At 52.7% G+C, this 14,006-nt stretch overlaps 1 protein-coding gene across 3 annotated transcripts; it reads right to left on the bottom strand.

The window, feature by feature from the left end:
* Positions 1–1,254: 1,254 nt before the first annotated feature.
* Positions 1,255–13,655, bottom strand: Spint1 (serine peptidase inhibitor, Kunitz type 1). Of its 3 annotated transcripts, none has more exons than XM_020176020.2 (11): positions 13,414–13,655; positions 12,693–13,231; positions 5,678–5,805; positions 5,304–5,442; positions 5,034–5,204; positions 4,853–4,879; positions 4,480–4,605; positions 4,322–4,372; positions 2,475–2,645; positions 2,271–2,318; positions 1,255–1,969 (listed from the first exon to the last, which is right to left on the bottom strand). In XM_020176020.2, exons 2-11 carry the CDS (start codon positions 13,147–13,149, stop codon positions 1,770–1,772), a joined length of 1,518 nt encoding a protein of 505 aa, XP_020031609.1. In that variant the 5' UTR covers positions 13,150–13,231; positions 13,414–13,655; the 3' UTR covers positions 1,255–1,769. The 3 variants fall into 3 exon arrangements, with proteins under 3 accessions (XP_020031609.1, XP_073921787.1, XP_073921788.1); XM_074065686.1 differs by having other exon boundaries at positions 5,007–5,204; positions 13,414–13,649; XM_074065687.1 differs by having other exon boundaries at positions 5,007–5,204; positions 13,495–13,643.
* Positions 13,656–14,006: the final 351 nt, after the last annotated feature.

The raw sequence follows: 14,006 nt of genomic DNA, 5'->3' as shown, positions 1-14,006 counted from the left end.
AGACAGATACATAAATAGAAAAGGGGTGTGCTGGACTCAGGGTCCTGCAGGAAGTGCCAGCCACCTGGGCAAGTGGTGGGGGAGGGGTGTGAGCTTAGACTGAAGGATGAAAAAGGGGAGGTGACCCGGGCAGACAGCACAGCAGGGACAACCACGGAGGCACAGCAGGGACAAGTACGGAGGCGCTGCCATCAAAAGGCAGCCTTTCCCCGGGTGCAGGAAGGTTCCCTTCCCTGATCTGGGTGCTTCCTCAGAGGTGTGCACAGCTATGGAGGTTCTGGAGCTGTACCCTTAGGACTTCACGTGTGCAAGTTCATTTCCTTCACACTTTGCTTACATGCAGCCCTGGCCTCTTCTGGAAGAGTAGACTGGAGCTGCAGTTGGGATTTGCATGCATTCTCCCTCCCACACCAGCTCCCTTGGAAACTCACTTTCCTGCTAGTAAAATGAGGTCAATAAGACCTTCATTACAGGGCCATGTGCTCAGCCACACTGAGAGCTTATTCTGACAATTCCAAATTTCTGACTTGCAGTGCCTAGACTTAGGAGTTGCATATAATTAAGTGAATAAATGAATGAATTAGACGTGTGATTTTTTTTGACACCACCAGATGTCTTGAACAAATTGGGGTGGGGAAGAGTGTGGGCTTCAACTTAAGGCTTGCTGGGCAGGAGCTCAAAGGCAGGGGAGGGGTTGCATTCCTGTAAAGAAGCCAGAGACAGGTGTGTAGGGAGGCAGCTGGTGACTTGGGTGTGATCAGGTGAGGTTGAGAGCTAAGTCCAAGTCTGCACACCCTCTCCCCAGCCTCCAACTTCACAGGAGATTAGGGCTGAGCAGGCCTGGCGATAGGCTCAATCAGAAGCAACTCAACCTCCTAATCCCTACTCTCAGGTCTCACCGCTCCCCTCTGATGGTCAAACTTGGCACTTCTCCCCACCCCAGGGGCCCGGGCAGTTTCGGGAGAGATGGGAAAACCTGCTGAACAGGGTGGCCAAAGCCCGAACCGGTTGGACTGGGAGGTCCCATCTCCCCCCCAGCAACCTTGTCCTTCTTCTCCTGAACGTCAGAACAGAGGCAGAAAGAGCACAGAACAGGGCTGTGGTTAGAGATGAGCTGAGGTAAGCCTGAGCACTTGCCTAACACCTGGGCTCCATCCCCAGCACAGAGAGGGAGAGGGGAGAAGGGGAGAGGAGTGGAGGGGAGGGAAAAGGAGGAAAGAGGAGGAGAGGGGAGTGACAGAAGACACCCCTCCCTCACAAAACAAACCATTGTATTTTTATTTAGTTTTAATATTTTTGTGGTGCTGGGGCTGGAACCCCAGGCCCCAGGGACCCCATCCCTGAAGAAGCAATTCTTTACAGCATAAACTACACAGGGAAGTCTTTTCTCTCAGCACTGGACTGTGCAGAGCAGAAGGGCAACTTTGAAAGCTGAGGTTCAGGCCTCCAGTTTTGGACACTACCCCGGGTCCCTCCCCAGAGTCATGGGGCGCAGAGACAGGTAGCTTTGAAAGGACACAGAATTCCTACTTCCTCTGAACTCTAGGCAGGTGGTCCTTCTACAAACAGTACTCCTGGGTTTTCTGCTGCCCCAGACCCTTAAGTCATCTCAGGCACAAGTGTCCTGAACTCAGCTGAGACTCCACCAAGAGGGCTGGAGCTCTGGCTTCTGAGGCAGAAAGAGTCTGGTACCAAAGTCTTTCCAGTTCTGGCCTCTGTCTTGACAAGCAGGAAGCAGGGCCAAGTGAGAGCTGGCAGGAACCCCAAGATCAGAGGGGTCGTGTTGTGTGGTTGTAGACGAGGTGCTCCGTGTCTTCAGCGGTGGAGACAGTGGAGCTGGCTGGGGTGGGTGGTGGGTGGTGTCTGTGGAAGCTCTTTCTCTGGTTCTTGAAGAAGCAGTAACCCAGGATGGCTATCACCACCACGATGCAGGTGACCAGGAGTGCAGCAATGGCCACCTCCACAGAGCCTGGGGGAAGAAGCGGTAGAATGTGAGGCTCCCAAGCCCACCCTCACTCTGCAGAAGGGACATCAAGCCCATGGGTACCCAATTCAGAGAGGGCTCTGGATCTCAGTACCAAGCTGCACTATACTGTACTTCCCTCCCTTGCCCATGGCGAGCCTCGCTATTTGATGGCGGCACTCTGTCCCTATGGGTGACCTTAGAATCCTTCTTGACATGTATAGGTGGCCACAACTAATTATACAGAGCTGATTCCCTGAGCAGGTGCTATACATCCATCTTGGTGGCAGGGCAAACCAGGGCTTACCTACATTGGGAATGGGGCTCTCCCTCCTCAGTCCAAACACATCCTTCTCTGCAGAGTGACAGGGAGAGAGACCAGTTAGCACCAAGGGCCAGGAGACTCAGCTGCTCCAGTGTCCTGGTCCTCTCTGTCATCCTCTGCTACTGCCACATCAGGCATTCAGGACAGAGGGGTGACCTACTCTCCCCTCAAAGCCCCCAAGCTTACTAGAGATGCCATGACAAGACTCAAGACACTGCTCCTCCTCTTCAAAGTTGTTCTTGTTGCCGTAGCAACCACCATAGGTAAAGCGGGCGCAGCGTTCACTGAAGGGGTTGTAATACCAGCGAGGGATGCTTTCCTGGCAGAGTCCTGTGTCTGGCAGGTCCACACAGTGCCCTGGGGGTTAGAGATCAGGCAAAGGGGCAATGAGTCCACTGGGGCCTCCCTGCCATCACCCTCTAAGCCCCTTGTGGCTGCTGCCTACCACCTCCCATGCTAGCTGATGCTCAGGGCTACTATGGCTCAGTGGCAGGTTCCCAGGCTCCGGAAACACCTGGCCCTCCTGCAGTGTTATCAGAGGCAAGGAAGACAAATTCTGGACAGTATCTTCCATGGACTCAAGGTCTCTACTTTCCACCACTGGATGGTTTCTTTTATTCACTATGAAGCCCAGGCTGATTTCAAACTTTTGATCCTCCTGCCTCAGCCTCCCAAGGGTTAGGATTACAAGTATGTGCCACCACACTGGGTTTGGTAATTTACAGTTTTTTGTTTTTTTTTTTTACAGTACTGGTGCTTGAACTCAGAGCCTTGAGCCACTCCAGCAGCCCTGTTTTTGTAAAGTTTTTTTTTTGAGATGGGGTCTCTTAAACTATTTCCCTGGGCTGTCTTTGAACCTCAATCTTCCTGATCTCTGCCTCCTGAGTAGCTAGGATTACAGGTGTGAGCCACAGGCGCCCAGCTCAGAGTTTACATTTTTAACAAAGAGGATTATGGGCCTTAGGGTCTGAGCCTTGACAGGCAAAATATCCAGCTAAAATTTATTCACATTTTAAAATTATATTTATTTTTATCATTATTTTCAACTTGTGGCAAGTCATAGTGGCTTCCCATTTATGGTAGTAACATGATTTTCTCCCCAGTGCTGGGGTTTGAACTCAGGCCCTCGTGCTTGCTAGGCAGGCACTCTACCAGTCCATATTTTCAGTCCACTTTGGTCTGGTTAATTTTTTTATTTTTTGGTGGTACTAGAGTTTGAACTCAGGGCCTCACCCTTGCCAGGCAGGTGCTCTATCACTTGAGCCACTTCACCAGCCCTGTTTTGTTTTTTTGAGATAGGGTCTCTTGAACTATTTGCCTGGGTTGGCTTTGAACCTCGATCCTCCTGATTTCTGCCTCCTGAGTAGCTAGGATTACAGACCTGAGCCCAGCTGGTCTGGTTATTTTGGAGATGGGGTCTCTTGAATTATTGGCCCAGATTAAGCCTCAAACCATGATCCTCTTTATCTCAGCCTCCCAAGAAGCCAGGATTACAGGCATGACCCACTGGTACCTGGCCACTTTATTTTCTGAATAGGGTCTTACTTTGCTTTTATGCCCAGACCAGTCTGGATCCTGATCCTCCTATTTACGCTTCCCATGTAGCTGGAATGATGACAGGTATGCACCACTACATTCAGTTTATTGGTTGAGATGGAATCTCACTGTTTGCCTGGGCTGGCCTCAAACCTCAATCCTTCCAATATCTACCTCCCAAGTAGCTAGGATTATAGGCGTGAGCCACCACGGCTAGCTGAAATTTCCTTTCAACACATATGATTAAATGATGTATGGTGGGTACAGCTAAAGTTATGGTGTTCAGACAAGTGGTAAGGAATGCTTGGGAAACACATAGCCAGAGTAGACAGCCCAGAAGCCAGCCAGGGAACAGGCTGCTCAACCTGAGTTAGGAAGCCTGGATGTTGGTGCCCACGGCCTGGCCCAGCCACTCCCTCAGGCTCTGCCAGGTGGAACAAGTGGGGATGGCAAGTACCAGGATCTGCCCTGACTCAGGGGACCTGGGAGGAACTCACCTTTGTCACTGGGGAAATTGATGCTCTGGAGCTCATCAAAGCCACTGGTGTCTGCAGAGATGAAAGATCAGAGGCTGGGGCTCAACAGTTTCCCCAGGGCCACAGAGCAGGGCTTTCAGGACCTGCTGCCCACCCCTCCTTCATCCCTCGGGCCTCACATTTCTCACAGGTGGCCTCGTCGGAGCCATCAGGGCAGTCTGGGGTATCGTCACACTCCAGGAAGCTGTCAATGCAGCAGCCATCGGTGCAGCGGAACTGGGTGGCATGGCAGCGGCCAGAGCACACTGGGTGGGGATGAGGTTAGCTCAGGCACAGAGCAGGTGCCAAAGGTCTGCGACTGACCCAGCCCTCTCTACCACCCCAGACTCCCTACATGTGAACTGAATGGATCCTGAGAGGAAGTTGCAGGGTTGGAAGGGACGGGTGTGGTCCCTACATGCTGAGGGGAGGCAGGGGCTGGGCAAAGGCAGGTTGGTGGGGGATAAGGTCATGGTAGGGGCTGGAGGACACAGGGAATGGAGAGCAGCCCACCTGGATGGTGCCTTTCCTTGGGGAGGCCTGGGGGAAGAGAACAGAGGAGTGAGTGAGAGGAGGCATGGCCTGGCGCCAGCAGGGATGACATGACTAGGATGGGGAGTGGGGACTCCCATAGCCCACCTCCCTGACATGAAGAGAGACCACGCACCTTCGGGGAAAGTCACGTGCGGCCCACCTTGCACATCCCGGCAGGCCAGCATACACTCTTCTTCTCGAAGGTAGTTGTTTTTGTTGCCCAGGCAACCTCCATAAATAAACCTCTTGCAGATCTGCTCTGCAGGATCATAGTACCAGCGCGGGAAGGAGCCCCGGCAGCGGCCCACCTTGCTGGAGGCAAGGCAATAGTCTAGGGGAAAGACAGTTTGTGAGGGGCCTGTGTGGTCCATCACTGGAGTGGGGTGGGCGTGGAGTGCTCCAGGCACCTCCTGCCCACCCCCTCCCTCACCTTCTGTTTGCTTGGTGGACAGCACAGTGATAGTGACGTTGGCTGGGCTCTCTAGCTGGTCTGGACCAGTCTCTGTCATCTGGAACAGGTAGGTGCCTTCCTTGAGTCCCCACAGCTCCACCTGGTCCGGATTTTTCCTCTACACACAGGACTGGCCATAAGGCTTATGTAACGACCTTCCTCCAGACCCCCCAATGCCCTTGGGGTACCCCAGGTCCTCCCAGCCGTCCCCCTGGGAAGAGCACAGGGATTTGGTATTAAATGCACTCTCACCTTCTAGCCACCTGCAGTCACTGGTTGGCCTATGGCCCCAGGGAAGCAGTCCCCAGTAGGCAGAGAGGATAAGGAGTCAGGGAGCCAGCCCAGTGTCTCACCTCTATCCTGACGTCTGTGTCACCCTGCAGTAGGTGCCAGTCTATGTTGTTCACATCCTTCAGCACCAGGGGTTCCTGTGGTTGTACCTTCAAGTCTATGCCCACCCAGGACCTGGGGATCTGGGACCCTGGGGGAAGGTAAGGTCAAGTCAACCCTCAGTGAATGGGCCAGGCTCTCCCGAGGAAGTGTGGGGTGACAATATGCATGACACCTAGGCCAACCTGGGACTCAGCAGCCTGCCTGGGACACAGGGGCTAATGACAACACCAGCACCTTTTTCTCTATTCAAAGACATCATGTCTGTGGTATATGAAGACATTTTTAGCCAGGCACCCATGGCTTACGCCAGTAATCCTAGCTACTCAGGAGGCAGAGATCAGGAGGACTGTGGTTCAAAGCTACCATGGGCAAACAGTTTATGAAACCCTATCTCAAAAATACCCAATACAAGAAAAAAAAAAAAAGGGCTGGTAGAATGGATCAAGATATAGGCCCTGAGTTCAAACCCCAGTACTGCCAAAAAAAAAAAAAAAAGACATTTTTATGCTGTAAAATCCTCTTTCTGAAGCAAATTACTGAACAGCATGTGCTATTTGATCTCACCAAGGAAAAAAGTTTGTATGCGTGTGTGTGCGTGCATGTGCATGTGTAGGAGTGAACTTGTTCTATTTTCTATAAGCAAATACTTGTGCTAATGACTTAAAAATGACAATTTTTAAAACCAAAAAAGGAAATGTGATTAAAACTCATCACCCCTCACTCTGTGGCCTAGATCATGCTGAGAAGCCATCTAGACAGAACCATTAAGCAGTGTCCCCAGGGAATAATGCAGGAGGCCTTGGTGCCCCAGGGTTAGTGGCCACGGAAACAAGGGCATCTCTGTCACCTGCACAGACTCTGCCTCCAGTTACAAGGGGTCCCCAGGGAACCCTGATGGCTAAGGCTTCCTCCATCTGAGGGTTAGGAATCAGGTGAGAGACATAGATACAAAGCAGGATTCCTGCCTGTAGTGGGAAGAATGGTGGCCCTCCCAAAACATGTATCCACGGAACCCCCCTGGAATCTATGAATGTGACCTTATTTGAAATGGGTCTTTGCAGAGTTTATGTAAAGGATTTCCAGAACATGCTGGATTAGGTGGTTAGGCCCTAAATCCAGTGACAAGTGTCCTTGTAAGAAACAGAAGAGGACTGGGGATGTAGCACAGTGGTAGAGCACTGGCCTAGAATGTGCAAGGACCTGGGTTCCATCCCCAGCACTGAAAAAAGTAAAATAAATGAAATAAAATACAAGGAACAGACAGCCAGGCATGGTGGCATACAACTATAATCCTGGCAAATGGGAAGCTGAGGCAGAGGATAAGGAGTCCAAAGTCAGCCTGGGGCTACATAGCAAGACTGTCTCAAAAAACAAAAACAAACAAAATAACAACAGAAGACAGAATGAAAAAGAAAGGCAGAGATTGGAGCCATAGCCAAGGGACACCTTGAGCCCCCAGAAGTTGGAAGAGGTGAAGAAGGATCTTCCCCTGGTGGCACTTTTTTTTCTTTGCAATGCTGAGGTTTGAACTCAGGACTTCAAGATTCCTTTACCACTTGGGCCACACCTCCAGCCCTCCTGGTGACACTTTGATATTGGATTTCTGGCTTCCAGCCCTGGAACAGAATAAAGTTCTGTTGTTCTAAGCTTCCAGTTTGTAGCAGTTATAATTGGAGCCCTGGAAGTGAATACAGAGCCCGGTGGGGATTACAGTCCAGCTGGGCAGAAGCAGTATATGCCCAAGACAAGGCAGAGGGTGCCAAAGAAGGCAGAGGGTGCCAAAGGAGGCAGAGACCACGCATGGCAAGCGAGGGAGGAACGGAAAGCTTTCTGAAGTAGGGAGGAAGATTTTTATGTCATTTTTATTTATTTGGTTTGGGGAAAAATGTGGGGTGTTGCTATGTGTAGACGGTAGAAAACACGGACATAAAATCAAGGATGTAGGGATTTGCAAGGCTAGTTTGGTGCACAGTAAGGAGACTAGCCAGGCTGGGACAAACCTCAAAGCACCCTGGATGCCAGGCCAGAAGGGAGTGTGGACCCAGCGGGAGTGACATTCAATAGTAAATAACTGGTGGTACAGGAAGGAGACAGACAATGGCCATGAGCAGTGGAGCAGAGTCCTGGAGGCTCTGGGCACAGCAGACATTGACCTCGAGATGCTGATCAAGGTCCAGGAGTCCTAAGGGAGAGGCCCAGAGTGCTGCTGTTCCGGGCACAACTGTTTACATTTCTGTTTGGAAGGGTTTCCATTCAGTGAGAGGCTGGCTGGTGGACCAGGGCAGGGATTCAGGGCAGATACAGCAGGAGGGGTCTGAGTCACAGGGAAGCCAAGAGAACAAAAAGGAGGATGTGAGACACACAGGGGGGCAGTGCTCACACTTCTCAGGGGAGGCTCTGGGAACTGGGGAGGAAGAGGCAGAGCAGGGGCAGAAGAGAAACTGGGTTTACAGGGAACATGTGGGTTCTTCACAAGAAGCTGAATTTGAAGCAAGGAACCAGTGGGCAGTGGGAGCCAGATGTAATCACTGTGGAGAGACCAGGGCTGGGGACAAACCAGGACATGTGTTTACTAACAAAGCCTCCACTCTGCTGGGTGCCGTCTGTGTGTGCTAGGCACTACAGTGAGTACTCTGCCTGTGTCATTGACATCAGAGGCCATACCTGCAGTCTGCAGGGTGAATTCAGTCCACCGTCTGGCATATTATTAAGTGGATAGACAAAAACTACACCAAAAAAAAAAAAAAAAAAAAAGCTTTTGGACGGCTAGGCTTGACCCCTAACCCTCCAAAAAAAACCATTTGTGTCTGTAAGTTGGACACAACACCACAGCATCAGTGCTGTGTTCACATAGTATCTGTGCCCACTCTGATGTTACAGTAGTAATACAGTCATGACAGAGACTACGGCACACAAAGCCTAAAATATTTATTATTTCGACCTTTATAGAAAAAGTCTGTGGGCTCTTGCTATCATTTACCTTCATAAGCAGCCTGCCACACCTGCACTCATTTCAGACAAGAAGAAGGGTCATGGTTAAGTTTCTAAACAGCAGAGCTGGGATTTGAACTCAGGCCTATCTGACTCCACAGCTTTCCAAAATACCAAACTGCAGTTTTGTTTTGCTTTTTTGGGTGGGGGGAGCAGTACTGGGGTTTGAACTCAGGGTCTTGTGCTTGGCTAGGCAGCCATGCCCCCAGCCCTACAGGTGTGACTCCAGTTGCTTTTATAATCTTGGGCTTTTTGTTTTTTAGCCTAGGCAATAAATATATGATATAAAATCTGAAAGGGACAAAAGATTAATGAATACCAGGCTACTTGGGAGGCAGAGAAAGAAGGATCATGATTTGAGACCAGCCCAGGCAAAAAAAAAAAAAAAAAAAAAATTAGCAAGACTATCTCAAAAAGGGTGTGGTCTGTATCCCAGCTACTGAGGAGATAGAGGTAGGAGGATCCCAGTCTGAGGTCAGTCTGGTCAAAAGCAGGAGACTCTATCTGAAAAAGTAAAATCGAAAGGACCAGGAACACGGTTCAAGTGATAAGAATGCTTGCGTAGAAAGTGCATGGTCCTGAGTTCAATCCCTAACACTGAGAAAAAAAGTCAAAAAGGGTAGTTCCCACTTCTCTTTTATCACCATGTTCCTTCCCCCAAAAGTATCCACTTTTACCAGTTTGTGTGTGTGTGTGTGTGTGTGTGTGTGTGTGTGTGTATTATCAAGAGACATTTCATGGCATTTGAATTCATGGCATTCCTTCCTTCTTCCCTATACCATGCCACCTTAGGGTTTATTGTCATTAAAACAGCATCCCAGTATTCAGTTAGAGGATTTGTTGATAGACACCAAGATTGTTTCCAGGTCTTCACTGTTAGAAAACTGCTACAGTGAGTAAGTGACTGGTAAGCTGTTGCACACATGGATAAATTGAGCCTCAAGATGAATGAATTCCTACTGCCTTCCATAGATATGGCCCCATTGTCTTCCACGAGGCTCTACAGTTATGGCAAGTGTAAGAGTGAATGCACAGGGTGCTGGTGGCTCACCCCTGTAATCTTAGCTACTCAGGGGTTAAAACCACAGTCCCACCAAAAGCAAAAACAAAAACAAGTATAAGAATGAACACAAAGCAAGAGAAGATAAAGAGGTAAAGGACAGCTGGAAGGAGGCTGAGTCACAGGAGTCCTCTTTGATTAGGCAGAGAAAGTACAACCACTCATGAAGATGCTCACAGAAACCAAGCACTCATGCCTGTAATCCTAGCTCTTCAGGAAGGAGAGACTAGGAGGATCAAGGTTCAAAGCCAGCCTGGGCAAATAGGTCATGAGACCCTATCTCAAAAATATCCAACACAAAAAAGGGCTGGTAGTAGAGTGCCTGCCTAGCAGACATGAAGCCCCAAGTTCAAATCCCAGTACTGCCAAAAAAAAAAAAAAAGAAAAAAGATGATCATAGAGATGAGACCAGGACAGGACACCTGGGACAGCAAAAGGGATGGGAGAGGTGAGGTTTCATAGAGGAATATAGCACAAGGTACAGGGACCTCCAAAACTGAGAAAATGGAAACTGGATTCCAGGAATTTAGGGCAAGGAGGACACGGAAAGCAGGAATGGAAAGCAGTTGTCTGAAAGTGACCATGGCTCAGGGTCTTGCCTGATGATCAGGTGAGGACCGTGAGAGGTGAGCCAAAGGGCAGTAGGCTTGAAGGAGCCTCTTCCTCCCTCCTTGCATTGAAAGGGGGAAAGTGGACAGACTACTTAACAGTCTACCTAGCATACAGACAGTGAGCCCCTCATTCAGCCCCGTAGGTGCAAGTGGTGGACAGGGTGATGCATCAGACCTGGGGCTCAATCAAGATCCCCCTCCCCCCAGCTCTGTCCTCATTAAGCTCCAGGCTCCAGGACCAAGGGGCAGATGCCCTGCCCTACCACACCCTTCATCCTACCCCCAGGAGAGCAAAGGGCTAGAAAGGCAATAAAACCAGCCTCCTCCCCAGGCTGCCAGGACATCTCCAGGGAAACCAACTCCACCTCCTAAACCACTCTGCCATAGGAAGGAGGGGGGAGGGCAGGAACTGGGGGACAGGAGGAACAAGGTGCTTGGCCTCCAGCTGCAGGAATCTAGACTAGACTGGCCTGGCCACAGGCTGAGAAAAGGGAACAAAGCAACCTGGGTAGGATTTCTCTGTCCAACACAAGAATGAAAGGCCACCCACCTAACCTTGCCTGCTCTCCCCAACCCTCATCTGCTAGACTTGACTGAGAGTAGACCCCAACAGATACACACACACACACACACACACACACACACACACACACACGCACGCACGCACACACACACAGCTTCCCCCACTTCCAAAAGCACTGGAGCACCCTGAGATGGCCTAGAATGGCCTGGGGCTCACACGTGGCCTAAGTCCTACCCAGCTCCTTAAATGCCCCAGGAAATCCCCACTCCACCCTATTTTGTGCCAAATGGGCCAGTTCTGGGGGTTTCCAGAAGAGGCAGGCTGGACCCAAGGCCAGGTGGCCCTGATCTAGCTCAGCTCCCTGACCAAAGTCTCAGGGTCTGGCCTGGAGTGGGGCTCCCATGGGGATTCTGTCAGGGCAGGAAGGGCACAAGCAGTCAATTAGAGTCATCACCACCTACACTACCTGCTGTTTCCTTGTAGAACTGGCTCCAGCCCTGGCCCAGCAGGGCTCCTGTGGCCCTGCCTAGCTCACAGACAGCATCCACCACTTTCTAGAATCCCATTCTCACCTCTCCTCAGAGACACCAGAGAGCTACTGGAAGGCTAGGGACAAGAGAGGACCCTTAGTCTGGAAGAAGTACTAGCCCAGGAAAAGGCAGAGAGGAAAGTCTCTTCTCTACTTTACAACCTGAGACCACCAAAGCCCCAGCCAGCTCTGACCCCTGGACTCCTTATGCTTTGCTTCTGTTATTTGCTGGCTGTCTTGGGTCGGACTGCCAGGTTTCTACCAGAATGGTGGTCCTTTTGGAGGCTCCCTCTGTGGTGAGTCTCAGGTTTATCATTTATAATAGGCATTAATCCTGGGCAGATTATTTAACACAGGGGGCTGAGTTTCCTAATTTAAAAAGCAGGTGACTACCAATAGTGTCCTAAGAGACTGCTGACCTGAGGACTGACAGGATGGGTGTGTGGCACAGCAATCAGAAAACTCTAGAGTGCTGGCAGAGGTTTTTTCTTGTGACCCACTCCTACCCTGGAGCCCCACCAGGCCAGAACGGCGGGTAAAGAGAATGAGGGGTAAAGAGAATGAGGTCGAGGCTCTAAGTGGTCCTGATCCCAGCTGACTGCTGGGTCCTAGGAGGAACTAGAAGCCCTCACTTTGGCTTGATCCCTAGAAGTAAACAAAGTGAGCAGACAGCTCAGCTACCAGATCCAAGCAGGGAGAGCCCTGCCTGGCTCACGTGCACTACCTGCGCACCTGTCTGGACAGCTGACATCCCTCACCTACCAGGTACACATACCAGCTGGTTGACTCACCCAGCAACTCTCCTCACCCCCCATCCAGAGCCTCTAGGACTGTGCCCACAACACTGCCCCTCTCCTTGGGGGTCAACCCCATCCTGGGTTTGTGCCTATTATTGTTCTTATTTTTGGTAGGGCTGGTGTTTGAACTTGGGGCCTTGTGCTTGTGAAGCAGGAGCTTCACTGCTTGAGCCACACCACCAGTCCCCCATCCTGGGTTTGATCTGCAGTCTCTGTGGTCTGGCTGTGTCATCATGTGCCCCCCCCACCCCAAACCACACAGGGCCCTGGGCGTTGGGCTGTCTCCCTTCCCTACTCATATCCCCTTTCCTTTGTTTACTGTTCATACTGCCTACCTGGAAGGAGTCGGGTGGAATTTGACTCTTCCCTAACTTCTTTCTGATCCTCTCTCCCCCAACCCCCCGCTCCTCCCACTACCCGCCACCTCCAACCAGCACCATTCATCCCGGCATCCTCCTGCTCACCTCCAAAGCCCTGGGTCCGCAGCTCGCGGTAGGAGTGGTAAACCTCCCGCGTGAGGTAGTTGATGAAGCCATCCCTGGGCGCGAACTTGCACACGAAGTTTTTCTCGTACAGGCAGTTGATGAGGAAGCAGGCGTTGACGGCGTCCTCGCCGCCGTCCGGCTGCAGCTCCACAAGCGCCAGGTTGCAGCTCTGGGTGGTGCAGCAGGCGCGCACGCAGTCCCAGCCGCGGCGCACGGTCGGGGAGCCCAGGAAGGTGGCCCCGTTGCTGACCGACGCCTCGGTGTCCAGTACGAAGGCAGGTACCCCGGTGGTAAAGCGGTCCAGGCAGGCGGCTGCCCCGGGAGGGCCAGGAGGTGGAGGCGGCAACCCGGTCTCGGTGCCCTGGAGACCGAGCGCGCACAGGAGCCACACGGCGACCGCAGGGGTACGGGCTTGGGCGAGGCGGGCGCCGGCCATCGTCCTCCCAGGGCCGTCGCCCTCCTCCCCAGGGGGATCACCTTCACAGTGCGGGCCTCTGGGATCCTATGGTGCTTGTGATCTGAGAGAGGAGGGGTGGGGACAGGGAAGACACACCTGATCAGCCAGGGAGCCTTCGAGGGAGGCGGGCCGACTGGGAGGAAGTGGGGGGGAGGGGAGCACCCCGGAGTGGAAAGGGGCGCGCGGCCGACCCTCCCGGACACACTCTAGTGACTTGGATGAACCGCTAAGGAGCTCACGTACCCGGACACACGCAGGAGCGCAGAACAAACGGCTAAGCATGCTCCAAGGCCTCTCCGCCTAGCGCTCCCGGGCCCCGGTTACCTGCGCAGGTGAATGGGGTGGGGCCGGGCCTGCCAAGGATCCGGCTTGAGCCGCGGTTTCCGCCGGCTGCCGGGTGCGCTGGGGATCTGCCACCTTCTTCCCCCTAGTTTCTGGTGAAACTGAGTCAGCGCGGCCGGGGCGGGACCGACATTAACCCCTGCGCCGCCAGCCCCGCCCACGCCCGCTGCGCCTGCACCCGTCCAGCCCAGCCCAACTTCCGTCCCGCCCCGCCCCGCCGCCGCCGCCGCCGCCGCTGCCGCAGCCTATAGCCCCGGGGCGCTCCGGGGGGTCAGGAGGCGCCAAGCCTCCGCCTAGTGCCCTCCGGGCAACGCTGAGCGGGCTCCGCAGGCTCCGGCCTCCGGGGGGCCCCTGCGCCCCACAGGTGCATCCAGACACGCCAGGTCGGGCGCTCGGCGCCGGCTGCCTCCGGCTTCCCTTTCTGGTTGGAACCAGCATTCCATGCCCCAGGCCCTTGGGAGGGGGTTGGAGAAAGAAGCGAGGGAAAACCTGAT

This window comes from Castor canadensis, chromosome 2, assembly GCF_047511655.1.
Source record: "Castor canadensis chromosome 2, mCasCan1.hap1v2, whole genome shotgun sequence".
Lineage (NCBI taxonomy): Eukaryota > Metazoa > Chordata > Mammalia > Rodentia > Castoridae > Castor > Castor canadensis.
Note: the sequence above shows the minus strand (reverse complement) of the source record. Positions and strands in the feature narration are given on the sequence as shown.

Bases quoted from the DNA above. Each gene is read 5' to 3' on its own strand.
- Spint1 (XM_074065686.1), bottom strand. From the start codon at position 13,149: ATGGCCGGCGCCCGCCTCGCCCAAGCCCGTACCCCTGCGGTCGCCGTG. The intron at 2,646-4,321 runs GTGAGTTCCTCC...TCTAACCCCCAG, and splicing joins CAATTTCCCCAGTGACAAAG to GGCACTGTGTGGACCTGCCA. The intron at 2,319-2,474 runs GTAAGCTTGGGG...GTCACTCTGCAG, and splicing joins GTCTTGTCATGGCATCTCTA to AGAAGGATGTGTTTGGACTG.